The 25,084-nt window shown below is 50.7% G+C and overlaps 1 protein-coding gene across 1 annotated transcript; it reads left to right on the top strand.

Moving 5' to 3' along the window:
* Positions 1-1,317: 1,317 nt before the first annotated feature.
* LOC130478438 (phospholipid phosphatase 3-like) lies at positions 1,318-23,879 on the top strand. The gene is made up of 6 exons (XM_056850586.1): positions 1,318-1,480; positions 16,204-16,361; positions 17,983-18,263; positions 19,377-19,434; positions 21,461-21,637; positions 23,778-23,879. Exons 1-6 carry the CDS (start codon positions 1,318-1,320, stop codon positions 23,877-23,879), a joined length of 939 nt encoding a protein of 312 aa, XP_056706564.1.
* The last annotated feature ends 1,205 nt before the right edge of the window (positions 23,880-25,084 follow it).

Genomic DNA, 25,084 nt, shown 5'->3' with positions numbered 1-25,084 from the left:
TTGGCATCATGTGGCTCTTTGGGTTGGCATAAGATCGTGGCCAAGTTTGTTCTGTCTTCTGGGCACTCCCCGCTCCCCCATTGCCAGCTACTTTTTCCTGGGGAGAATTCTGTCAAGGGCAGCTTCTCCCATCCCGTTCCAGTCCACGTTGCAGACATCTGTTTGTCAGACCCAGGCAAAGTTTGCACGGCCAAGTTTCCAGCAGGGCCTGGAGATCTCTCGGAGCTACAGCTGAGCTCCACCCGCCCAAGATCGGTTCCACCCCCCACCTATTCCCCCCCCCATTCGCAGTTGGGCGGAACCCCCAGAATGACCCGACGCGCATATTTTAAAAGGGGGTGGGGTGGGGGAAACCACCACCCAGTGTTCCCCGTGCACGGGTCGGACGCGCGTCCGCCATCACTTGTTGTTTTTATATTTATATATATATATATATATATATATATATATATATATATATATATATATATATATATATATATATATATATAATTTATTTATTTTTATAGCATAAAACAAAACAAATACAATAATAAAAAGAAAATAAAAAAAGATACAAAAGAGTATCGATTGTATGTTCTCGTTAATACATTCACAGTTACAAAGTTATAAAGTTCCAAAAACAAAGATACCCTTTCGACCCTCCACCCACCTTAAGAAAGTGACCCATCACCAGACTTCCGAAGAGCAGTTTTAACAATCATATTAACAGTCACGTCGAAAAGTAATCAAACTTGTTCCTCTGACTTACTAACCAAACTAGCACCGTCCATTTTTGCCCGTTTATCCCAATACGTGACGGCCTTTCCCCAAGTTCTTTTTTTTTTGCATTCTCCCGTATCTTTTCCGTGTAGGAGTTCTGTTAGTTTGGCCATCCTCGTGGACGCCCATCGTTTCTCTCGTCCGCCGTCACTTGTGAACAGGGCCGGGGCGGGGGGGGGGAGGCGTGCCAGGCGCGCACGCCAGCTGCCGGGGAGGGGAGGGGAGGGGAGGGGAGGGGAGGCGGGGGCCGTGGGCTGGAGCCTCCGCCCGGCCGGCACTTCCTGCCGCCCTCTCCGGGAGCGCAGCCCAGCGGCACCGACCGACGGACGGACGGGGCGGCGGCGCCAGCTGCTCGCTGGCTGGCTGGGCCGGGGAGGCGGCCGGGGGCGGCCGGGCTGGGGAGCGCGGCGAGGCGCCCGGCGGCTGCGCGTCCGTCCGGCCGTGGGGTCTCTGCCCCGAGGCGCTCGCCGCAGCCCTTGGGAGGAGCCCCGGGCGGCGGGCTGCGCGCTGGACCCCCCGGCACCCCCTGGCCGGCCCGGCTGAGCCGCCCGCAGCATGCAGCCGGCCCGCTGCCAGCTGCTGCCCCCGCCGCCCGCCGACAGCCCGGGCTGGCCGTCCGGGGAGGTGCGGCTGGCCGTGCGCCCCGCCGCCGCCCCCCGCCCGCGAGCCGCGCTGCGCAAGAGCCTGGTGGCCCTCGACGTCGCCTGCCTGCTGGCCGGTGAGCAGGAGGAGGGCAAGGGGCAAGGGGGGGGGGGCGCAGGACGCGCCGCCCGGCGGGGACGCCCGGACCCCCTCGGGCCCAAGAGCGCTGGGGAAAGGGCTCGGGGGGCTTTGGCCGGCGGGGCGTCGTGGTTCGAGGGTCGGGCTAGCAGCTGGGAGAGCCGGGCAGGAATCCCCCCTCCCCCCAGCGCGGTGTCCTGGTTTGGAGCGGGGGACTCTGATCTGGAGACCTGGGTTGGTTTCCCCACTCCTCCCCATGCAGCCAGCTGGGTGGCCTTGGGCTAGTCACAGCTCTCTTAGAGCTCTCTCAGCCCCACCTTCCTTACCAGAGCCAGCACGGTGTCGTGGTTAACAGCGGTGGTTTGGAGCGGCGGACTCTGGTCTGGAGAACTGGTTTGATTCCCCCACTCCTCCCCATGAAGCCTGCTGGGTGGCCTTGGGCTAGTCACCGTTCTCTTAAAGCGTAGAACTCTCTCAGCCCCACCTACCTCACAGGGTGTCTGTTGTGAGGGGAGGAAGGGAAGATGATTAGAGGGCCAGGGTGGTGGTGTGGTTAAGAGCGGTGGTTGGAGTGGTGTACTCTGATCTGGAGAACTGGGCTTGATTCCCCACTCCTCCCCATGAAGCCAGCTGGGTGACCTTGGGCTAGTCACAGTTCTCTTAGAGCTCTCTCAGCCCACCTACCGCACAGGGTGTATGTTGTGGGGAGGGGAAGGGAAGGTGATTGTAAACCGGTTTGATTCTCCCTTAAGTGGTAGAGATAGTCAGCAGATAAAAAAATCTTCTTCTGCCAGGGAAGTTCGCTGAAAGACCCCCAGGGGCCAGCCACACACACATATTCCACCCAACACAGGGTTGGGCAGCCTGGGGCCAGTCCCCACCCCCCTCCCCGCTCTCAGCCTAGCCTCCCTCACAGAGTTGTTGTTATGAGGATAAAATGGAGGAGAGGAGAACGACGGGCCCCTCTGCGAGGCCCCTTTGGAGGAGAGAAAGGCACCCTGCATGAAGTCAATAAATACACGAAGTAAATAAAAAAATGTCCCACTCTTCTGCAGCTGGGGAGGCGGAAAAGTCCCTTCCCAGCAGAGCAGGATGTTGACAGACAGGTGAGCCGGCCAGTTCCCCATGTTAGCCTTCCTGCTCGGTCAATGATTATCTGGATCCTTGTGGGAGTTTTTTCCTTTTTGGGGGGGAGATAGAGGACTCTGCCCCCGCTGCCGCTTCTCCGACTCAAATCTGCATCCCAGACGAAGGTTGAGCAACCCCCAGCTTCCTGATTTGCGATTTGCAGTTGCTTAATTCAGAGCACGTGTCGCGGTTCAGAGCTTTGCATTCTTCTCAGACTTGTGATGCTTAAGCCAGCATGGAGGGGAGTGCCCACGGGGGGGGAGTGCCCAATCCCAGCGCTGGGCACCAGCTCCGCACTCGCCAAGCGAGGGGGCAGCAGCTGCCAGTTTGGCACGCAGGGAGGGCCTCTTCGGGAAGGCTTGCGGGGGTTCAGGCTTTGAAACACAGTGGCCTGTTGGCTGGTTTGCACAACGCAAAATCATCTTTGCAGTCCAATTTGTTTGCTTCCCTTAATTCATTTATACCCCACCTTTCCCCCCCAATGGGGACCCAAAGCAGCTGACATCATTTTCCTCTCTTCCATCTTATCCTCACAACAGCCCGGTGGGGTAGGTTAGACTCAGAGAGTGTGACTGGCTCAGGGTCACCCAGCAAGCTTCCTCGGCACAGGTGGGAATTCAAACCTGGGTCTCCCAGGTTCTGACACTCTTAACCACTACTCCACACTGGCTCTCCAATTCCCTTGTATCCAGTGAGTCCTAGCAAGGGTCAGCTGGTCTGCCCAGGAATCGAGTCTCAGCGATGAACACATGAAGCTGCCTTATACTGAATCAGACCCCTGGTCCATCAAGGTCAGTATTGTCTGCTCAGACTGGCAGCAGCTCTCCAGGATCTCAGGCAGAGGCCTTTCACATCACCCACTTGCCTAGTCCCTTTAACTGGCGATGCTGGGGATTGAAACTGGGACCTTCTACATGCCAAGCAGATGCTCTACCACTAAGCCACAGCCCCTCCCTAAAGAAAGCCTTAAATCAGACCCTTGGTCCATCAAAGTATTGTCTACTCAGACTGGCATCGGCTCTCCAGAGTTTTAGGCAGAGGTCTTTCACATCACCTACTCGCCTAGTCCCTTTTAACTGGAGATGCCGGGGATCGAACCTGGGACCTTCTGCATGCCAAGCAGATGCTCTGCCACTCAGCCACAGCCCCACCACAGTGTAATGTCCTCACCCTCTTTCCTCCCCCTCCCAAGGGGGTGTGGGGCTTCTCTTTGGGGCTGGGTTGTAGGGACAGCAGCTGCGACCCAAGAGCTTCTCCCCTTCCTGTGGGATATCTAGAGGCCTGGGGGATGTGAGTCCGGGGAGGAGCGGAGCAGTTTGCTTTCCAATTGCTTCTGGGTTGTCGGTGCAGGAGCCTGGCGCAAGGACTTGCCGTTTCCTGGTGTTTCTTCCCACAATGAACTGGCTCTCCCTTCCCCCTATGATCCCAGGGGAGCAAATTTAGGCTGAGAGCGTGTGACAGGCTCAAGATCACCTAGCAAGCTTCCATGGCAGAGTAGTGATTCGAACCTGGGTTCTAATGCGACACCATCGCCCTACTCTGGCTGTGATTCAGAGTTCCTCATGCAAATGTATTTACGTCTTTTATACACATGAACACATGAAGCTGCCTTCTACTGAATCAGACCCCCCTTGGTCCATCAAAGTCAGTATTGTCTACTCAGACCTGCAGCGGCTCTCCAGGGTCTCAGGCAGAGGTCTTTTACATCACCTACTTGCCTAGTCCCTTTAATTGGAGATGCCGGGGATTGAACCGGGGACCTTCTGCACACCAAGCAGATGCTCTACCACTGAGCCACGGCCCCTCACCTTTCTCCTCAATGGGGACCCAAAGCAGCTTTCCTCAGTCTTCGCTCCTCCATTTTTATCCTCCCAACAACCCTGTGAGGTAGAATCACGCTTGCAGTCCAGTTTATTTATTTGGTTCATTGATACCTTACTTTTCTCCCCATTGAGGAGCCAGCATGGCGTAGTGGTTAAGAGCGGTGGTTTGGAGCTGTGGACTCTAATCTGGGGAACCGGATTGGTTTCCCTCTCCTCCACATGAGGCCAGCTGGGTGACCTTGGGCTAGTCACAGTTCTCGCCAAACTCTCTCAGCCTCACCTACCTCACAAGGTGTCTGTTGTGGGGAGGGGAAAGAGATTGTAAGCCGGTTTGATTCTTCCTTAAGTAGTAGATGAATTCGGCATATAAAAACCAACTCTTCTTCTTCCAAAGCAGCTTCCCTCAATCTTCCTTCTTCCATTTTATCCTCGTGGCAACAGCCCTGTGAGGTGGGCCAGGCTGAGAGCACGTGACTGGCCTGAGGTCACCCAGTGAGCTTCCAGGGCAAAGTTGGGGTTTGAACCTGGGACTCCCAGCTCCTAGTCCGATATTCTAACCACTGCACCATGCTGGCTCACTGGGGATTGTCTTGCTGGACTCTGCAGTTCCTTTTTCCCTAACTGGTCCGCTCCTGTTCCTGCCTCTTGAATGTTTTAGCCTGGAGGGTCAAGAGGTTTATGCCCACTCCTCTCCCCACAGTTAAGAGGAAGGGCCTGCCTGGGGCAGAAGGACTGGTCAGACCTGCGGAGCCTCCTCCCCTGACAAAATCTCTCCACTTATGCAGGACTTTCTTCCCCCAGGGCCTTTCCCTGGCTTTGGAGTTGCTGGGAAGGGGGTGACTCCCTAATTCTCCAATGCAAATGCCCTCTAGACCTTGCAGCCCTATTAGATGGAAAGTACAAGGTTTATTTAGTTAATTTATACCCCACCTTTCTCTAGGGTTGCCAACTTCCAGGTACTAGCCGGAGATCTCCCGCTATTACAACTTATCTCCAGCCGATAGAGATCAGTGCCCCAGGAGAAAATGGCCGCTATGGCCATTGGACTCTATGGTATTGAAGTCCCTCCCCAAACCCCACCCCAAAAACCTCCTGCCGGTAGTGAAGGGGGACCTGACAACCCTACCTTTCTCCCCAACGGGGACTTAAGTTGGCGTACATTTTTCTCCTCTCCTCTGTTTTATCCTCACAGCAGCAACCCTGTGAGGTAGGCTAGGCTGAGGGTGTGACTGGCCCAAGGCTACTCAGCTTTGTCCCCAGCGTTGTTCTCCTTTCCCCCATTTTATCCTCACAACAGCCCTGTGAAGTAGGCTAGGCTGAGAGTTCATGACTGGCGCAAGGTCACCCAGCAAGCTTACACGGGCGGAGTTGAAATTTGAACCTGGTTCTACCAGATCTAGTGTGTCCACTTCACCCAAAATGGATTTTATTTAAATCAAATGGATTTAAATCCCAATTTCAATCCCTAATCAGTAAGACTAGATTTAAATCATGGGTCTCTTTTACAGCCTGCTGCCATTATAGATTTTCTCCTCCAGGGAGAGAATAATATGATAAACCTCAGGCTATACACACAAAGATCCCAAGACTTGTGGAGAATTCTGCTCAAAGGTTTTCACTATCATTTTTACTGCTTGCCCCTCCCTCCTCACTCTTAGCTCCTTGTGCAGATCTATTCCATTCCAGTCAATCTTTTATTCATTTAACTTCTTGAAACTTAGCACTTAAGGGGTAAGGGGTTGGTTCTGTGTACATAGATTTGCAAAGGAACAATAGGATTAAGGTCTTATCTCTGCAGACACAAATTCACAATTTTGAGAACTGCTAAACCAAGCACCTGTGATAATATCTTCTAGATAGAAAAATTAATGGAATTAATGGATTAATGGAATTTATTTACCCCCAAAATTAAACATTGCATGAATATACAGCCTCATACTACATAATTGAACACCAGCATGGTGTAATGGTTAAGAGCGGTGGTTTGGTGTGGTGGACTCTGATATGGAGAGCCGGGTTTGATTCCCCACTCCTCCACATGAGCGGTGGAGGCTAATCTGGTGAATTGGATTTGTTTCCCCACTCGTACACATGAAACCAGCTGGGTGACCTTGGGCTCGTCACAGCTCTTTTAGAGGTCTCTCAGCCTCCCACCCGCCTCATAGGGTGTCTGTTGTGGGGAGGGGAAGGGAAGGTGATTGTAAGCCAATTTGATTCTCCTTAAAAGGTAGAGAAAGTTGACACATAAAAACCAATTATTATTCTTCTAATCCTTATTGCATGATGAATAGCCTTGCATTATAATGTATCTTAGAATGAAGGAAGCACCGTTTCCTTGTGGAATCCATCTCCACTCCTGGACAGTTGCTTAGGAGTACAATTCGAGGGGTCCTTGCAGCAAACAGACAGATCTGGGTCCAGTCCTCCCAAGAAGCTTTCCTCTGCAAGCTCCATGGAAATCGACCTCGTAAATTTAGGATCTGGGTTGAATGGGGGTGGGCAGTGTCCCAGACTCGCCTTCGCCCACTTTTATCTGCCTGGCATTCTGTGTAAAGCATTCCTAGGAACGTTGGCTGTGTTCCACGAGGGGAGGGGTCAGGAGCTATGCAGATCACTCAAGCCCTGTTGCCTGCCTGACCTTTGGAGATTCTAATTCAGCAACTTCTCCGGCTTCTAACAATTCCCTGGGCATTGCCACACACTGCCAATGCAAACTGAGACATACAAGAAGCCAGATTCTTGCTTCATAGTGGTATGGCGGATACCCAGCACTGATTCTGCCCCAGTGGTGTTAGTGCATTGGTAAGGGGGTTCAGAAAGCACCAGGATAATTTTGTGGCTGGTGGGCTAGGGGTTTTTATTTATTTATTTATTTATTTATTTTTGGAGGAGGGTGCAAAGAGAAGTTCAAATTCCAGCTCATCCAATTCATTTCTGGCTCTGTCTTTTGGAATCACCTTCTGGCAGTGTTCCAACAGGAAGTAGCTTGCAAACGAGGTGATGAGAAGGGCAGAGATGGTGCTGAGCATGTGGGAAGAAAATGGTTTAGGCTAGTCAGATTTCTGGAAACTGGCAAGTGAAGGCATTTTAGGGGCATTAATGGCATATCAGTGTTTCTCAATGAAAAAAGTGGTGGCTTTTTAAAAAGATGGTGGTGCTGAGCATGTGAGAAGGAAGTGCTTTAGACTAGTCAGATTTCTGGAAACTGGCAAGTGAAGGCATTTTAGGGGCATTAATGGCATCCGGGTGTTTTTCAATGAAAAAAGTGTGGTGAACTCAAAAAGAGGTGGTGCTGAGTGTGTTGGGAAGGAAGTTCTTTAAACTAGTCAGATTTCTGGAAACCATGGCAAGTAAAGGCATTTCAGAAGCATTGATGGCATCCAAGTGTTTCTCAATGAAAAAAGTGGTGGATTTTTAAAAAGATGGTGGCGCTGAGCATGTGAGAAGGAAGTGCTTTAGACTAGTCAGATTTCTGGAAACTGGCAAGTGAAGGCATTTTAGGGGCATTAATGGCATCCGGGTGTTTTTCAATGAAAAAAGTGTGGTGAACTCAAAAAGAGGTGGTGCTGAGTGTGTTGGGAAGGAAGTTCTTTAAACTAGTCAGATTTCTGGAAACCATGGCAAGTAAAGGCATTTCAGAAGCATTGATGGCATCCAAGTGTTTCTCAATGAAAAAAGTGGTGGATTTTTAAAAAGATGGTGGGGCTGAGCATGTGGGGAGGAAGTGCTTTAGACTAGTCAGATTTCTGGAAACCATGGCAAGTGAAGGCAATTTAGGGGCATTAATGGCACCCGAGTATTGCTCAATGAAAAAAGTTTGGTGAACTCAGAAAGAGAAGGTGGTGGGCGTGTTGGGAAGGAAGTGCTTTAAACTAGTCAGATTTCTGGAAACCATGGCAAGTGAAGGCATTTTAGGGGCATTGATGGCAACTGAGTGTTTCTGAATGGAAAAAGTGCGGTGAATTCAAAAAGTCTAGCCACTTTTGGGAGCTTGATTTGTTCACTATCCTGGAAACAAGCTGCTTCAGCGTTCCAAGAAACTGAGAACTTTGAGAAGGTGACTCCTCTGGTCTTTCCACCTTGGTGGAGAATCATGGAAATGGCTGAAATCCTCCTCTTTGTTCAAACACAGTGGCAAGGGTTAGGGCAGAGATCAGCAGCCTCTTACAAATGAAGAGCCCAATTATATCAAACTTCAGAGCAAGAGGTCAACACAGAGTCAGTCGAAGAAAACCTCTTTGCATAACTGAAAGCTCACCACCGAACATTACCCGCGGTGGACAGGTGGAGTATTTGTCCATAAAGTTTCTGCAGCCCAAACACTGGTTGTTTCAAGTCCTGGATTTGGAAACACACGAATAATTAAGCTATATGAGGAGCACACGGTGATATTTTAGTGCATAAGCACAAATCTTGGCATGATTCACACTTGGATGACTGGCAGCTGTTCACCGCGATCATTTCCTTTTATATAAAGGATCTCCAAAAAAAACCCTTGTCCTATAAAACCTTTGCCTGTCATTCCCTTCGCTTACCGCCTCTTCTAGTATCCCGCCCACCCCTACAGGACACCTGAACGTAAAGATTTTGTTTCAGCATGGTGTAGTGGTAAAGAGCGTTTTAGAGTGGTGGTGTCCGATTTGGAGAACCGGGCTTGATTCCCCACTCCTCCACATGAAGCCAGCTGGGTGACCTTGAGCTAGTCACACTCTGTCAGCCTCATCTATCTCACAGGGTGTCTGTTGTGGGGAGGGGGAGGGGGTTGTAAGCTGGTTTGATTTTCCCTTAAGTGGTAGAGAAAGTTGCCATATAAAAACCAACTCTTCTTCCTCTTCTTCTTTTGCGGAACCGCGCTTGGTCCTGTACCAAGCCAAGTTGGCCTCTGGATACGTAGGGGGTCTTTTTATCCTTTTCGCTCACTTTCCTTGTTGTTCGAACAGGGGCCCTGTTTGCAGTGCAGAAATCCTGTCTGAATTCAAAACTCTGAACTTTTTCCTGGGCGGGAGGGTGTCAGACACAGAAGACTCTGCCAGGTTTCTCTTTGCCAGCTTCATAGACCTGGAATGAGAGGGAGTGGAAACGTGATCTGGTTTCAAAAGCTTCCCTGGCTGTGAGGCGGCAGGGGCTTTCCTTATAAATCTCTCCTCTCCATGAGCCAAGGACGCCAGCGCGGTTGTAGGACGTGGCCCTGCATGTCGAAGGCCCCACGGGATGAAGTCAGCAACTCAGAGAAGCAACGGGAGGCCCTGCTCATCATTTTTCAGCATCTTCCGTGATATGGCAGACCTTTGTCCTTCAGCAAGGGTCTGCCCCCTCCCAAATGTCCAGGGTTCTCTACTCTGTGCTTTGATGACAAAGCCCAGCTAATAACTTTTAAAAGAGAGGATGCTTTGTTGAAATGCCATACCTCCTCGAGGAAATTTCCCTGCCAAACTGCCCGAGACGTTTCTTGGATACATGCAGTAGTGTCTCTCTGAATCTGGGAGAACATAAGAACATCAGAAAAGCCCTGCTGGATCAGACCCAGTTGCCTCTAGGAAGCCCATAAGCAAGACGACTGCAGCAGCATTATCCTGCCTGTGTTCCAAATCGCCTAATATAAGGGGCATGCTCCTCTGATCCTGGAGAGAATAGGTATGCATCATGAGTAGTATCAATTTGGATCCTCCACAAACATGTCCATTCCCCTCTTCAAGCCCTCCAAGCTGGCAGCCATCACCACATCCTGGGGCAGGGAGTTCCACAATTTGACTATGTGTTGTGTGAAGAAATACTTCCTTTTATCTGTTTTGAATCTCTCACCCTCCAGCTCTCTCACACATGACCCCACATTCTAGTATTACGAGAGACCCAGCTTCCGATCCCTACTTTGCCATGGAAGCTTGTTCGATGACCTTGGGCCAGTAACTCATTCTCAGCCTTACATACCTCGCAGGGTTGTAGTTGTGCATTTAGCATGGAGAAGAGGAGAGCGTTGTCGCAAGCTGTTCTGGGTCCCTGTTGGGGACAAAAGAGAGCTAGAAATATCTAAATCAATAAATAAAATGCCTTCCCCAGGGTTTCAAGAAGGTTTTCTGGATTTCTGAACAGTCTACTTGGATATTGAGCACCAGCATAGTTGGGCTAGGATCTGGAAGACCCAGGTTCGAATCCCCACTCTGCAATGGAAGCTTTACCTTGGGCCCATCAAGCCTAACCCACCTGACAGGGTTGTTGTGAGGATGAAGCGGAGGAGAGGAGGATGTAGGCCTCTTTGGGGCCCCACTGAGGAGAAACGCCTTCTAGTGATTTCATGACGGAAGCAAGAGCTTTCCTTCCTAACTTGGTTTCTTTCCATACCCCTACTTAAAATGGCTGCACCAGGATTGTCTACCAGCAGCAGCCATCGTGATCTGCAGCGGAAGGGCTCAGTTCGAGTCCAGGAGCACCCTTGAGACCAAGAAGGTTTTCAGGGTATGAGCTTTCGAGAGTCAACGCTTCCTTCGTCAGAGAGCTCTGACTCTTGAAAGCTCATACCCCGAAAATCTTGTTGAAGAAGAAGAAGAGTTGGTTTTTGTATGCTGACTTTCTCTACCTTTTAAGAAGAATCAAACCAGCTTACAATCGCCTTCCCTTCCTCTCCCCACAACAGACACCTTGTGAGGCAGGTGGGGGCTGAGAGGGTTCAGAGAGAACTGTGATTAGCTAAAGTCACCCAGCCGGCTTCATGTGGAGGAGTGGAGAATCAAACCCGGTTCTCCAGGTTAGAGTCCGCCGCTCTTAACCACCACACCACGCTGGTCACTGAAGTGCTCCTGGCGTCAAATCTTGCTCTTCCTTGTTAACTGTAGCTGTCAAGGTCAGAAGGAGTCCCACCACCCAGAGCCGTCGCGGTGCCAGCTGCGATTTTTGTTGCTATATCTGACGAGTGAGCCTGTCCTCGCGAATCAACAGGTGGTCGGGCTAGGCCACGTTTGCCCCAAATCGGCATTCAGCCAGTCCGTTTACTGGTTTCTCACATTAGGAGCGGCGTATCAAGGAAATCCCCGACCCCTCCCTAGAAGCTGTTGTGGCCGGGGCTGTGTGTACTTTGTGCTTCAAGGGAAAGCGGTCATGGTTTCCAGCGAAGGATAGCGGAATCCTGCAACCCATATACCTATTATGCCAGTTACAAAAGTGTACATATGTATTGGTTTATTTTGCACAATTTACCCGCTTCTGCCAGACGTAAAGAAGTCGAGACGTACAGAATCATAGAATCACGTGTCCAGAGATGATCTCTCCTGTGCCAGTACTCATCTTCCTGAAATTTCTCTGGCATTGCCTATGAACTTTTAAACCTGTTTCACCACCTCAGTGATTTCAGGGTGGAAAACCGAAAGAGAGAGAAAGGTGCCGAGCTCCGTGCCCTGCACCCTATTTTGTATTCGTGTACCGTACTGAGGCATTGAGGCAGATACACATCTTCTGGGGCTCTGGTGGACCTAGAATTTGGGAAGGTGTAATGTAATGATATTTGCTTGACACGCTTCCTCCAGCAGTTCCTTTTTGTGTATTTTTACCCCCCCTTCTAGATTTTCCAGGTGGTTCTCTCTCCCTTTCCATCTCACTTATCTTCTGCAGTTAACACACATGCTGAATAAATACACTTTCATTTAGTGATCATTTGCAAGTGGATGGGCTCAGTGGCAGAGCCTCTGCTTGGCATGCAGAAGGTCCCAGGTTCAACCCCCGGCATCTGCAGTTAAAGGGACCAGGCAAGTAGGTGATGGGAAAGACCTCTGCCTGAGACTCTGGAGAGCTGCTGCTGGTCTGAGTAGACAATACTGACTTTGATGGACCGAGGGTCTGATTCGGTATAAGGCAGCTTCATGTGGATTTTGCTGTTTTGTCCAGTGGCAAAGTGCATTGGAAGTGGATTGGGAGTATTATTCAGTGATTGTAGAAGGGCCTATTTTTATCAAAGAGGTTCAAGAGGGCATCAGCGGCAGCCCACCTCACAAGGAGATGCACTCTGTGGGTTGGGGGGAGGCCCTGGTGGATCAGAGGCATGGGAGAGATCCTGATGGGAATTGTCCCATCACACCGATGCAAACATTGCAAAGGACTTATTGTGGTGATGCAACGTTTAGTTGGTAGATGAACCAACTTGGGTTTTAATGGATTAATGAGCATGCTTGAGATTTAAGGATAACTTTGCGGGTTTTTCAGTTGTGGTCTTTTACAGTAATAAAGAATGAAAAGGAAACTACTTGCTTGCCTTGCCTTCTAACGACAGGTGGGATGCTTTATTTATTTTATTTATACCCAGTGGGGACCCAAAGCATTTTTCACTGTTCTCCTCTCCTCTGTTTTATTCGTTAAACTGTATGTTATCTCACTGTATTCTACCATGTCTCAGAAAGACACCTTTTATTGTAGCATTGGCAGGGTACAAATTGGTCACATTATATCTGTTTATGTTGTTTATAGCCCACCATTATTTATTTATTGAAAACACTTATTAGCTGCCTTTCTCCCTTGCAGAAATCAAGGTTGGCTTACAATATAAATAAAACAAATTATTTAAAAAACACCATAAAACAATGTAAATAAATCAATTATAAAAAACTCCATAAAACAGTATGAATAAAACAATAATAAAGACACATAAAATATCACAAATAACAATTTCTCGCTGAGACTCAAGGCAGGGTCTTGGTAAATGTGTTAAAAGGTAGTATAATTCTTTGGACCTGATACTCTCGCTATTTAAAATTGCTGAGCCAGAATGATATTGGCAGGCACTGGTTAATTGCCAAAATCAAGTTATAAAAACATGAAGATGCCTTCTGCTGAATCAGACACCTGGTCCATCAAAGTCAGTATTGTCTGCTCAGACCGGCAGCTGCTCTCAGGCAGAAAAGGGTCTTTCCCATCACCTACTTGCCTGGTCCTTTTAACTGGAGATGCCGGGGATTGAACCTGGGACCTTCTGCATGCCAAGCAGATGCTCTAACACTGAGCCACAGCCCCTCCCCAACACATAAAGCTGCCTTATACTGAATCAGACCTTGGATTACCTCTTCATAAACTGTGCAGAAGGGAAGATGATAGTCCTACTCTCCAGCATGTGTCGGATGAAAATAGGCACGCTGGTTTTCCATTTCATGAGGGAGTCGCCCGCCGTCTTTATCACATCTTGTCGCAGTGAGTTCCACAAGCTAAATTTAAATGCTGTGAAGAAGTGCTGTTTTGTCTGTCTTGAATCTACTGGCAATACACTTCAGTGGGTGTCTCCTGTTTTCTGATATGGTTCTAGATCGAGATAAATGTTTATTTTCTCAGAGTCATGTCTCATTGTAGTTTCAGGGGGTAGCCATGTTGGCTTCCAGCATGGTGTAGTGGTTAAGAGCGGTGGTTTGGAGCAGTGGACTCTAATCTGGAGAACCGGGTTTGATTCCCCACTCCTCCACGAGCGGCGGAGGCTAATCTGGTGAACCGGGTTGGTTTCCCCACTCCTACACACGAAGCCAGCTGGGTGATTTTGGGCTAGTCACAGCTCTCTTGGAGCTTTCTCAGCCCCACCTACCTCCAGGGTGTCTGTTGTGGGGAGGGGAAGGTAAGGTGATTGCAAGCCGGTTTGAGTCTCCCTTAAGTGGAAGAGAAAGTCGGCGTATAAAAACCAACTCTTCTTCTTCTTCATTGGGATCCAGCAGCACCTTAGAACCTGGGACTTTCTGCACACCAAGCAGATGCTCTGCCACTGAGCCATAACCCCTCCCTGAACACATAAAGCTGCCTTCTACTGAATCAGAGCCTTGGTCCATCAAGGTCAGCATTGCCTACTCCGACTGGCAGCGGCTCTCCAGGGTCTCAGGCAGAGGTCTTTCACATCACCTATCACCTTTTTCACTGGAGATGCCGGGGATTGAACCGGGGACCCTCTGCACGCCAAGCAGATGCTCTGCCGCTGAGCCTCAGTCTCTCTACCCTTTTCTGTGTCAGAGAGGCCCGGAAGTGTGTAGAGGGGGATCCCAGGGCAGCAGCATGGAGGCCCGGAGGCTCCTGGATGGAATCCTGCTGGCAAAGAGACCCTGCCCAACTCTGGGGGCCTGGCTCCCCCGCCCCAGCCTGCTGTTGGAATCCACTGGCACCAGGGAAGCATCACAGGCCGTGTCTTGCTCTCTTGGGAGTTGCCGGGAGAGGGGGCAGGGCAGGCCGCTGCCTGCTTTCGTGGACCGGGAGCCAACAACGCCCTGCAGAGCGGTGCCAGAGGAGGAACTGGAACCTGCAGTATATATTGACATGGTCTGTTTGACCAGCCAGAGGTTAATACATAAACTTATCTGACTTAATAAAACTGTAAAACTAATATAAATTACGAAATTAGATAAAAGACTAATTATGTTAAAATCATAGAATCATACCGCTCGCCCCCCCGACACACACCCAGTGACCAGAAGATGGCCAAGATGCCCTCCCTCTGATGTAGGATATTAAAACAAATAACAAGATTTAACTTAACAACTTAATATTTCTAAAAGTATAGCCCGGTTTAGTAATTTTCTCCCATTCTATTTTTGCGGGTTTTAATTGCAATGGTGCAAAATTTGGCAGTGGGGAGCGAAAGGTGTGGCGTTTCATCCCTCAGGAGCCTCTTAGTCAGGAATTCTACTGGCTTATCGGGGAATTATCTGATCAGGGGAGCAATGAATCTAATGCGGGCCTCATGATAGAATGAACAGCTAAACAATACATGCTCGGTGGTTTCGATGTTTCCTGACCTGCAGGGAAATAGCCTTTCTGATTTTGGAATCTTCTTGTATTTTCCTTCTAGGACAGCACCGGGGGGGGGGGGTTCAGCCGAGGCAGCGCCAGGGCAGGCAGGGTGGCGTGTCCAGAATGACATCCAACCCCAATTGAGGGAAGGCAGTTCCGGATCTGCAGTTGGTAGTGCCAAGGAGTGGTGGGAGAAGCCAACAACCCTGGCACAGAATTCCTGGTGCTGCCCACAGGCTGGCAGCTCCCCTCCCCTGTGGGCCTTTGCCCACGGCACCTGAGCCCTTGGCTCTGGGACGCCTGCCAAGAAAGGCAAGGGTGGTGTTTCCATGCAGGCTGGAGCATGTATATTAATAGCCATCGCCCCTTGTCAGAGAATAGCCTCGGCATGCTGGGGAGGGCTGGGGGGCCATATAAGGAGCTCTGGGTGGCAGCGACGATTCTGGGGAGGGGGGCTTGGAAAATAGGTTGTGTGCCAGCAAAGAAGGCCTGTCTGGGGGGGGTTGGGGGGGAAGAGTCTCTTACATGGTACCTAGCACTCTCAGGGATCTTAGACAATACTAATACCAAAGGGAAGGTATTAGAATAATAGAATTATAGAGTTGGAAGGGACTACCAGGGTCATCTAGTCCAACCCCCTACACAATGCAGGAAATTCACAACTACCTCCCCCACACACACCCAGTGACCCCTACTCCACACCCAAAAGAAGGCCAAGAAGGCCACAACAGATACCCTGTGAGGTAGGTGGGGCTGAGATGCTCTGAGAGAGCTGTGACTAGCTCAAGGTCACCCAGCTGGATTCATGTGGAGGAGTGAGGAATCGAACCCGGTTCTCCAGATCAGACTCTACCACTCTTAACCACCACTCTTAACCACTACACCATGCTGGTTCTAGATTAAACCTAATGCTCCAGTCTATGCGCTCCTCATTTTGTCCTCTGACTCCCCGCCCCCAGAGCAGGGTGACCTGACCACCCCCTCCATGCTGACGGATCTCCCTTTCTCTCTCCCTGCCCCCTTGCCGCAGCCTCCATTCCCTTCTTCCTCTGCGAGGTCAGCCTGGTCTCCCCCGTGCGCCGCGGCTTCTTCTGCAACGACAGCAGCATCAGCTACCCGTTGCGTCGCGCGGAGACGGTCAGTGACTCTGTGCTCATCTCAGTGGGGATCCTCGTGACCTCTCTAGCGGTAAGTCCTTTTTGGGGGGAGTGCTAGTGGTTTTGCCCTGGAGTGGAGGACATCCTGGTTTGGGCAGCTAAACACCCTTTTGGATAATGCTCAGAGAGAGAAAGTGTGCTTGCCGGGCGAATCTATGGCCTAATTTCACTTCCCCCACCCCCCCACACACACTTTGACTGCTGTGGGTTTCAGACTTGGGGGCGCGAGTAAGGCTGCCAACCTTCAGGCAGGACCTGGAGATCTCCTGGAATTACAACTGATCTCCAGATGACACCGGTCAGTTCCCCTGGAAGGAAACAGCAGCTTTGGAGGGCGGGCTCTGTGGCGTTATACCCACTGAGGTCTCCCCCCCCTCCCTAAACCCCGTCCTCTCCAGGCTCCACCTCCAAATCCCCAGGAATTTTCCAAGCCCGCGTTGGCAACCTAAATAGGAGTCAAAGTCTAGATTTCCCTCTGCAGAAAATCAGCCATAAGACACAGCCTCTTGCTCACTAGTGCTATATAGTTATAAATGCTAAAAATGAAAAAATATAGGTTCCCCTGCACTCCCCTCTCTGCAGCAGTCCTTTCCTGACCCTAGAAAAGTTTGTTCCCGGGCTCATGGGACCGGTGGACCAAAAACCCTGCAATTGGGGAGTCTGCAGGGAGAAAGGTTGAAATCGCCCCCTCCCTCCTCTTCCACCTATGGAGCATCCCTGACAGAAGTGGAAGAAGGGTCAGTTTTGACCCTTTCCCTACCCCACTGCAGGCTCCCGACCCCTGTGGCAGTTGTCATCCTGCATCCGGCAACCCCGAGATTGGAAAGGACTGCGGGAGATGGGCAATATGGAAAAGATCCATGGCTGACAGCTCCATCCACTGATTGCTTACTGGATCCTGCCCACCTCTGTTTGTCTCTTGCCCTGACCTGGATGTCCGAGGGTAGTCCAATCTCATCAGATCTGAGAAGCTAAGCAGGGTTGGCCCTAGTTAGGACTTTAGGAGGGGCTGTGGCTCAATAGTAGAGCATTTGCTTGGCATGCAGAAGGTCCCAGGTTCAATCCCCGGTATCTCCAGTTAAAGGGACCAGGCAAGGAGGTGATGTGAAAGACCCCTGCCTGAGACCCTGGAGAGCCGCTGCTGGTCTGAGCAGACAATACTGACTTTGATGGACCAACAGTCTGATTCAGTATCAGGCAGCTTCATCTGACTTGGATGGGAGACCCCAAGGAAGTTCAGGGTCTCTACACAGATGCAGGCAATGGCAAACCACCACTGAACCCCTCTCTCTGTGTGTCTCTCTCTCTGCGTGTGTCTCTCTCTCTGATATTGACTTGCCGAAATAAATTATTTAGATATTAAAATTAGTTGGTGCCCTGTAGCAACATACTTTATACTCTGTATTTTGAAACCACTCAGGCTAGCCCAGTCTCACCAGAATTTGGAAGCTAAGCCGGGTCGGTCCTGGTTAGTACTTGGATGGGAGACCACCAAGGAAGTCCAGGATTCCTACGCAGACATTGGAAAACCACTTCTGAATGTCCCTTGCCTTGAAAACTGTGTGGAGTTGCTGTGACTTGACGGCAAAAACAAACAACAAAGAAGTAAGACTCATTATAATCCGCCTCCTCTGTTCTTTCTTCCACCGTAGATCACCCTCGGCGAAAGCTACCGCGTGCACAACTTCCCCCACGTTTCGCACTCCGTCGTCCGGAACCCTTACGTGGTGGCCCTCTACAAGGAGATCGGGGCCTTCCTCTTTGGCTGCACGGTGGGCCAGTCGCTCACCAACATGGCCAAGATGGCCGTGGGTCGCCTCCGCCCGCATTTCCTGGCCGCGTGCCGGCCCAACCTCACTCACATTAACTGCTCTGCAGGATACGTGGAACACTACAGCTGCACTGGCGGCCTCTCCGAGGAGAAGGAGGCGAGGTGTGGACTGGGGAGCACTGGCCCAGGAAGAGTGGGGAGAGTAGTTACTGGTCATACCACACAACCACAAAAGCACCCTAGAGATCAAATGCACAAGAAGTGTTTAAAAATTTTTATTTACCCTGCATTGATGTGAGGTTCCTTGCCAGAAATTCAGTGGTCAGGATAAAATTTTCTGTATTATTATTAATATTTATTGGTAGTGATGGTGGAACTAGTACTACTAGTAGTAAGTACTACTAGTAGTAGGTGCTTGTAGTAAGTACTACTGGTAGCACTGCAAGTAGTAAGAAAATGCCTGTGCTGCTGCCTTTCCATTCAACACTGCCCAGTGCAGTTCACAGCAATGTCTTAAAATGGTCAAATGAACTGACCTCTCAATATTGCATAGGTTCTGAGTTCAGATGATCGAGTTAGACTTCATTCCCACAGCAGAGTAAGTCTCTGTGCCTGCCCAAATGCCTTGGTCTTCCGCTGCCTCAGCTCTGAGAGGAAACATTTAGGAAGGATTCTGAGGCATATTATACGCCTTGGTAGATTGACCCGAGTAGACCGGGGAGAGCGAGGTAGAAATTTGATAAAATAAATAAATACAAATAAATAAATTGGGCAGGAAATGTTGTGGTCCATCCAGTTTCCAAACGACACACTTTTTCTTCGTGCTTGTGCCGCACCAAATGCTTTAAAGCCGTCACCCAAAGGAAAAATGTACTTTGCTAGTTGTGGGGGTGGACTAGACTTCCAAAGAAGACATAGAAATAAAAGAACCGTGATAGTTACATTGAGGCCTTTCAGTAGCTGCCAAAATAAAATAGCAAACCTTGTCAGGGCCTGCAAGCAGAACTTTGGGGTGCATACATTGTGGGGAGGGGCTGTGGCTCAGTGGCAGAGCACCTGCTTGGCATGCAGAAGATCCCAGGTTCAATCCCCGGCATCTCCAGTTAAAGGGACTAGGCAAGTAGGTGATTGAAAGACCTCCGCCTGAGACCCTGGAGAGCCGCTGCTGGTCTGAGTAGACAATGCTGACTTTGATGGACCAAGGGTCTGATGCAGTAGAAGGCAGCTTCGTGTGTTCATGTGTCTTGTTGAAAATAACCTCTTTTTCTCTTCCAGAAAGTCTTTCTACTCTGGCCACGCCTCCTTTGCCATGTACTCCATGATGTACCTGGTGGTAAGTTCCTGGGTGGGTGTTTTCAAAGGGGCTTCCAGGGGTCTTTCTGGTCATGCTTCTGGTCACTTTGTTAGCTGCAGTAAATAAAGGAGAAATGTTGGGGACCCCTCCCCTACATTCAGATAGGGAAATGGAATATTGGTGATCTAGACTGAAGCGACTGGAACTTTGTTTCTTGGTGCAGTTCCCTGAGGGTGTGGACCTGAGGAGGAACCGTGGCTCAGTGGTAGAGAATCTGCTTCGCATGCAGAAGGTCCCAGTTTCAATCCCCAGCATCTCCAGTTAAAGGGACTGGGCAAGTAGGTGATGGGAAAGACCTCTGCCTGAGACTCTGGAGAGCCACTGCCGGTCTGAGCAGACAATACTGACTTTGATGGACCAAGGGGGGTCTGATTCAGTAGGAGGCAGCTTCATGTGTTCGTGTGAATGTTTAGGGGAGGGGCCGTGGCTCAGAGGTAGAGCATCTGCTTGGCATGCAGAAGGTCCCAGGTTCAATCTCCAGCATCTCCAGTTTAAGGGACTAAGCAAGCAGGTGATGTGAAAGACCTCAGCCTGGGACCCTGGAAAGCCGCTGCTGGTCTGAGTAGACAATACTGACTTTGATGGACCAAGGGTCTGATTTAGTAGAAGGCAGCTTCATGTGTTCAGGGCTACATATACTTTTCCCACTGGCACATCTTAGCAAAACTAAACTGTCGGTAATGAACTCCAGGGCCTGTGGAACATCTGGCTGCATCAGTTTGTCAGAGAGGGTAGGCAGAGCACCCTGGAAGCTCCGTCCCTCATGGGATGCTTTCTGTGCCCTGGTGCTTTAGACCCTTCTGTGCCAGACCAAACTGGGAATCTCACATTGATCTTGGCTACTTTGGGAACTCTGGCTTGTCGCACCGATTCCTGGCGTTTCTCCGTTCTCTATTATTGTAGCTTCTGAGAATTTGAGACGGGCCCCTGAATTTATCCTCCTATATTTAGATGAAGGATTAGGCTGGCATCGTAACAGAGTCTCTTCCCCTCCCGAAGGATCCGGTGCCCGGGTGTGGCTGGAAGGGGACAGAGAAGTGGGTGCAGCGCTCACGTTCAGTCTGGCTGGCTCATGAGTGGAGCAAGATTTGCACCTCTTAGCCACTATTTTAAAAACTGTTTTGATTGTTTGAAAAATCTCCACAAAGATTTATTGATGTTCTTTCTAGTAACTGTATCTAGTAGCCATTATTAAAGTCATCACCCAGGATCAAGTGTCTTTCCCAAAACTGTATCAAAGTTTTTGTTAAATTTTGGAAGAAGTGTCATTGATTTGTGTTAGCAGTATAAATCGATCCAAAGGTGTATGTATTACCTTTATACCAAACCTTGAGCAATATAAACCTTCCCTCTTTATCCTGGAGTATCTCTGTCACCGACTAAATAGTTAAATGGTGGAACTCCCTGCCCCAGGATGTGGTGATGGCTGCCAACTTGGAAGGCTTTAAGAGGGGAGTGGACATGTTCGTGGAGGAGAGGGCGATCCATGGCTATTAGTTAGAATGGCTACTAGTCATGATGCATACCAGTTCTCTCCAGGATCAGAGGAGCATGCCTATTATATGAGGTGCTTTGGAACACAGGCAGGACAATGCTGCTGCAGTCGTCTTGTTTGGGGGCTTCCTGGAGGCACCTGGTTGGCCACTGTGTGGACAGACTGCTGGCCGTGATGGGCCTTGGTCTGATCCAGCAGGGCCTTTCTTATGTTCTTATGACTACTGGGCATTTCTTCTCTAATCTTTTGCTTTGAGGAGGAAGTATTCAAAGTTCCCAACTTTCAGTATTGTAATACATGGGTTTGAGTACCTCCTTCTGTATCCAGTCCTCCCTTTCCTCCAAGGAGTTCCCTTGAACGCTCCTCTGAGAACTGCGCAATGGAGCAGGGCCAGCTGCTTCCTAGAGAGAAGGCTCCAAGATGCTATGAACCAGACAGGCAACTCTTCTGTCCCAAGTTTGGCTCTCTGGGCTCGACTCACTCCCGTTCCTCTTCTGGCTCTTTCCCCAGTTTTACCTGCAGGCCCGCTTCACCTGGCGTGGTGCTCGGCTCCTCCGGCCGCTGGTCCAGTTTGTGCTCCTGATGCTGGCCATGTACACAGGACTGACTCGCATCTCCGACTATCGACACCACCCGTCGGATGTGGCCGTGGGTCTGCTGCAGGGAGCTCTGGTGGCCTACTGGGTGGTAAGTTGGCGCCCGCCCATCTCTGCCCAATGGAGACCTTCTCCGCATCTGTCTGACAGCTGTGGGGCGGGGGTGGGTGGAGAGGCTGGCTCTTTGTTGTGGGTTGTGGGAGACTGACCGAGGTCATTTACGCATGGGTACTTTCATTCACGTTCGCCCCCGGTCTGTCCGCGGCCACCGGGTACGTTTCCCCAATGGGCAAGTAGCCGCTCCCTAGGCCATTTTGGGTCAGGAAACCAGGGTGGCACCCTCTCCCTATGTGCCACAGTCCCATTCAGAATCAGGCCCCCATGGGCCTGGGAATCAGTGTCCCAGTGGAGACCTCCCAGTCTGTTAATAGTCCACATGGAGGAGACCTGGCCTTGGTTATGTATGAATTTAGTATGTTTAGCCTGAAGAGGAGAAGACTGAGAGGGGACATGATAACCATGTTCAAGTACTTGAAGGGCTGTCATAGAGAGGAGGGTGCCGAGTGGTTTTCAGTTGGCCCAGAAGGTCGGACCAGAACCAACGGGTTAAAATTAAATCAGAAGAGTTTCCATCTGGACATTAGGAAGAACTTTCTAACAGTGAGAGCGGTTCCTCAGTGGAACAGGCTTCCTCGGGAGGTGGTGGGCTCTCCTTCCATGGAGGTTTATAAGCAGAGGCTAGATGGCCATCTGTCAGCAATGCTAATTCTATGACAGATCATGAGAGGGAGGGCATCTTGGCCATCTTCTGGTCACTAGGGGGGGAGGTAGTTGTGAATTTCCTGCATTGTGCAGGGGGTTGGACTAGATGACCCTGGTGGTCCCTTCCAACTCTATGATTCTGTGATTCTATGAATTGGCATCTGAAAAACATCTATCTCTGTCCATTCCATGGAGTCACAAGCATTTATCACATCTGTCCATCCCATGATCGGTTTTGTTGCCCTTTTCTTCTAAGCTAAAGAGTCCCACACATTTATCTTTTCCTTCAAGAGAAGATGCTGGTGTGGTGTACTCTAATCTGGAGAACCGGGTTTGATTCCCCACTCCTCCACACGAAGACAGCTGGGTGACCTTGGGCTAGTCGTAGCTTTCTTAGAGCTCTCTCAGCCCCACCTACCTCACAAGGTGTCTGTTGTGGGGAGGGGAAGGGAAGCCGACCGTCAGCCGCTTTGAGACTCCTTAAAAGTAAAGAAAAGCGGGGTATAAAAACCCGACTCCTCTTCCAGCAGCTCTTTGGCCACAATGTTGGGGGTCAGGAGGTGTCGGGTAGCTGAGCTCGGCTCTGCCAAGATGAGCCAGGGAATGGGAGCCGCCAGGAAACTGGGAAGGAAAGGCAACGCCTTTGCCGGCATTGTGTGCAGGCAGCCGGGAGGAAATCCTTCGGCTTCCCACCCTGGCTGCGCCATTCCAGCCCCACCCGGCAGCCTCCAGCGCAGCAAAGAGAGCCTGCAGAACCTGGGCGGTCACATTCCTTGCTGCTGCCCTACATTCTCACTCGCGGAGCTGGGGCAGAAGGAAGGAGTCTTCGCTGCCAGTAATTCTAGCCCTTGCTGTGCACGACGAAGCACAGAATCGTAGAGGGTCATCTAGTCCAACCCCCTGCACAATGCAGGTAATTCACAACTACCTCCCTCCCACACACGCCCCCAGTGACCCCCTACTCAGTGCCAGATTTACCTATAGGCTTGGAAGGCTGAAGCCTAGGGCCTCAAAATCTAGGGGGCCTCCGGCCAAGGTGTATAATATTTTTGACACTGTCATAGGCCAGCATGGTGTAGTGGTTAAGAGCGGTGGTTAGGAGCGATGGACTCCAGAGAACCAGGTTTGATTCCCTACTCCTCCACATGAGCTGCGGAGTAAACTGGATTTGTTTCCCCACTCCTCCGCATGAAGCCAGCTGGGTGACCTTGGGCTAGTCACAGCTCTCTCAGCCCCACCTCCCTCACAGGGTGTCTGTTGTGGGGAGGGGAAGGGAAGGTGATTGTAAACCGGTCTGAGTGGGAGAGAAAGTCGGCATATAAAAACCAACTCTTCTTTTTCCACATGCTGTCATAATGCACAGTAGTCTCTAAAGATCTCTTCAGTAATGTTCCTTGCGCTCTACTTCAGAACAATTTCATTTTCCTAAAAATTCTCTCACCCGGTTTTCCTCTTCTTTCCGTTTGTAGGCCTTCCATGTTTCCGGCATGTTTCACCACAAGGTCCGGCCCCACCACCTGCCCAACACCATCTTGGACAGTCCCAGCTCAGATGGCCACACTGATTGCTAGTGGGGTGTGTGACCAAGACACAGGGGCTGTCTGGTCACAGAGGCTAAGGGGCGCTCTCAAGTCTGGCTGCATTCCCAGGACTACAGAGAACCGGTGCCCTTCCTCGACCAGTCATGCCAGTTCCCTGGGATCTACTGCTGGACATTTAGGCACGAAATGGGACAGATGGGGGGGGGTACCATGCCACTTTCTAGGGGACGCTAGGAAACAGTTTCCTTGCTGATAGGCTGGGGTCTACCCTGAAGTAGCTGCTGGGAAAACCAAGAAGGAAAGGGAGACACTGGAGTGCTTCTATGCCTTTGCCAAAGCGTTCTCCATCCTCACGAGGTTGCAGGGGACGGTCTGTTTCCTCTTTGGAAATCTAACCACTTGAGCCGTTTCCCACCTCCCCGTGAGCTTTCCATCTCTGAATGGATCCAAGGTTCCCGTCTCTGCTGGCGCGGGCTTCTCTTCCGTGATGCTCACGAAGGAAGCTCCAGAAGGAAATCCCACGTTTTCAACAGAGGACGCCACCACTGGTTTGGGGGATGAGTTCACCTGTGAAATATTACGCGCCCCCGACTGCCTAGCTCAGAGGACAACGCTATCCTGGTGCTCGACCAATGTGCCTTACTTGCTTGCGAAGACGCTGCGTCCCCTGCCGAAACAAAACACATGAAGGAATGAACCACAGACTCTGCAAAGGGGGGGGAGGGTCTAGAACAGCTGTGCCCCCTTCCACCACCCCCTTTCCACCACCAGTAATGTGAATGGCATTTTTATAATAAATGGTACTGACAATCCTCTATTTAATAACCGTGATTGGGCTGTGGAGGGGTAGAGACGCTCGAGGTTTCAAAGAGACCTGTGTTGCTTCACCTCACATCGTTCCTCCTGGCCCAGGGGGAGGAGAAGAGCCAAGCCCCTGATATGCCATGATCCCACATCTGGGGCCTATCACATGTACCTGAGGAGCTCTTCTTTGGACGTTTGTAAGCAGAGGCTAGATGGCCATCTTTCAGCAATGCTGATTCTGTGAACTTAGGCAGATCACAAGAGGGAGGGCAGGAAGGGTTGCGTCAGTGTTTGGCTCTCGTGGCCCTTTCTCGCATGCTCAGGGAAGTGCCTTTGGCCACTTTGGGGTCAGGGAGCAATTTTCCTCCGGGCCGGATTGGCCAGGGATCCTGGAGGGGATTTTTTGGGCAAATTCTGGCATGGAGTAGGGG

This window comes from Euleptes europaea, chromosome 1, assembly GCF_029931775.1.
Source record: "Euleptes europaea isolate rEulEur1 chromosome 1, rEulEur1.hap1, whole genome shotgun sequence".
NCBI lineage: Eukaryota > Metazoa > Chordata > Lepidosauria > Squamata > Sphaerodactylidae > Euleptes > Euleptes europaea.
Note: the sequence above shows the minus strand (reverse complement) of the source record. Positions and strands in the feature narration are given on the sequence as shown.

Bases quoted from the DNA above. Each gene is read 5' to 3' on its own strand.
- LOC130478438 (XM_056850586.1), top strand. From the start codon at position 1,318: ATGCAGCCGGCCCGCTGCCAGCTGCTGCCCCCGCCGCCCGCCGACAGC. The intron at 1,481-16,203 runs GTGAGCAGGAGG...CCCTTGCCGCAG, and splicing joins CGTCGCCTGCCTGCTGGCCG to CCTCCATTCCCTTCTTCCTC. The intron at 18,264-19,376 runs GTGTGGACTGGG...TTTCTCTTCCAG, and splicing joins TCCGAGGAGAAGGAGGCGAG to AAAGTCTTTCTACTCTGGCC.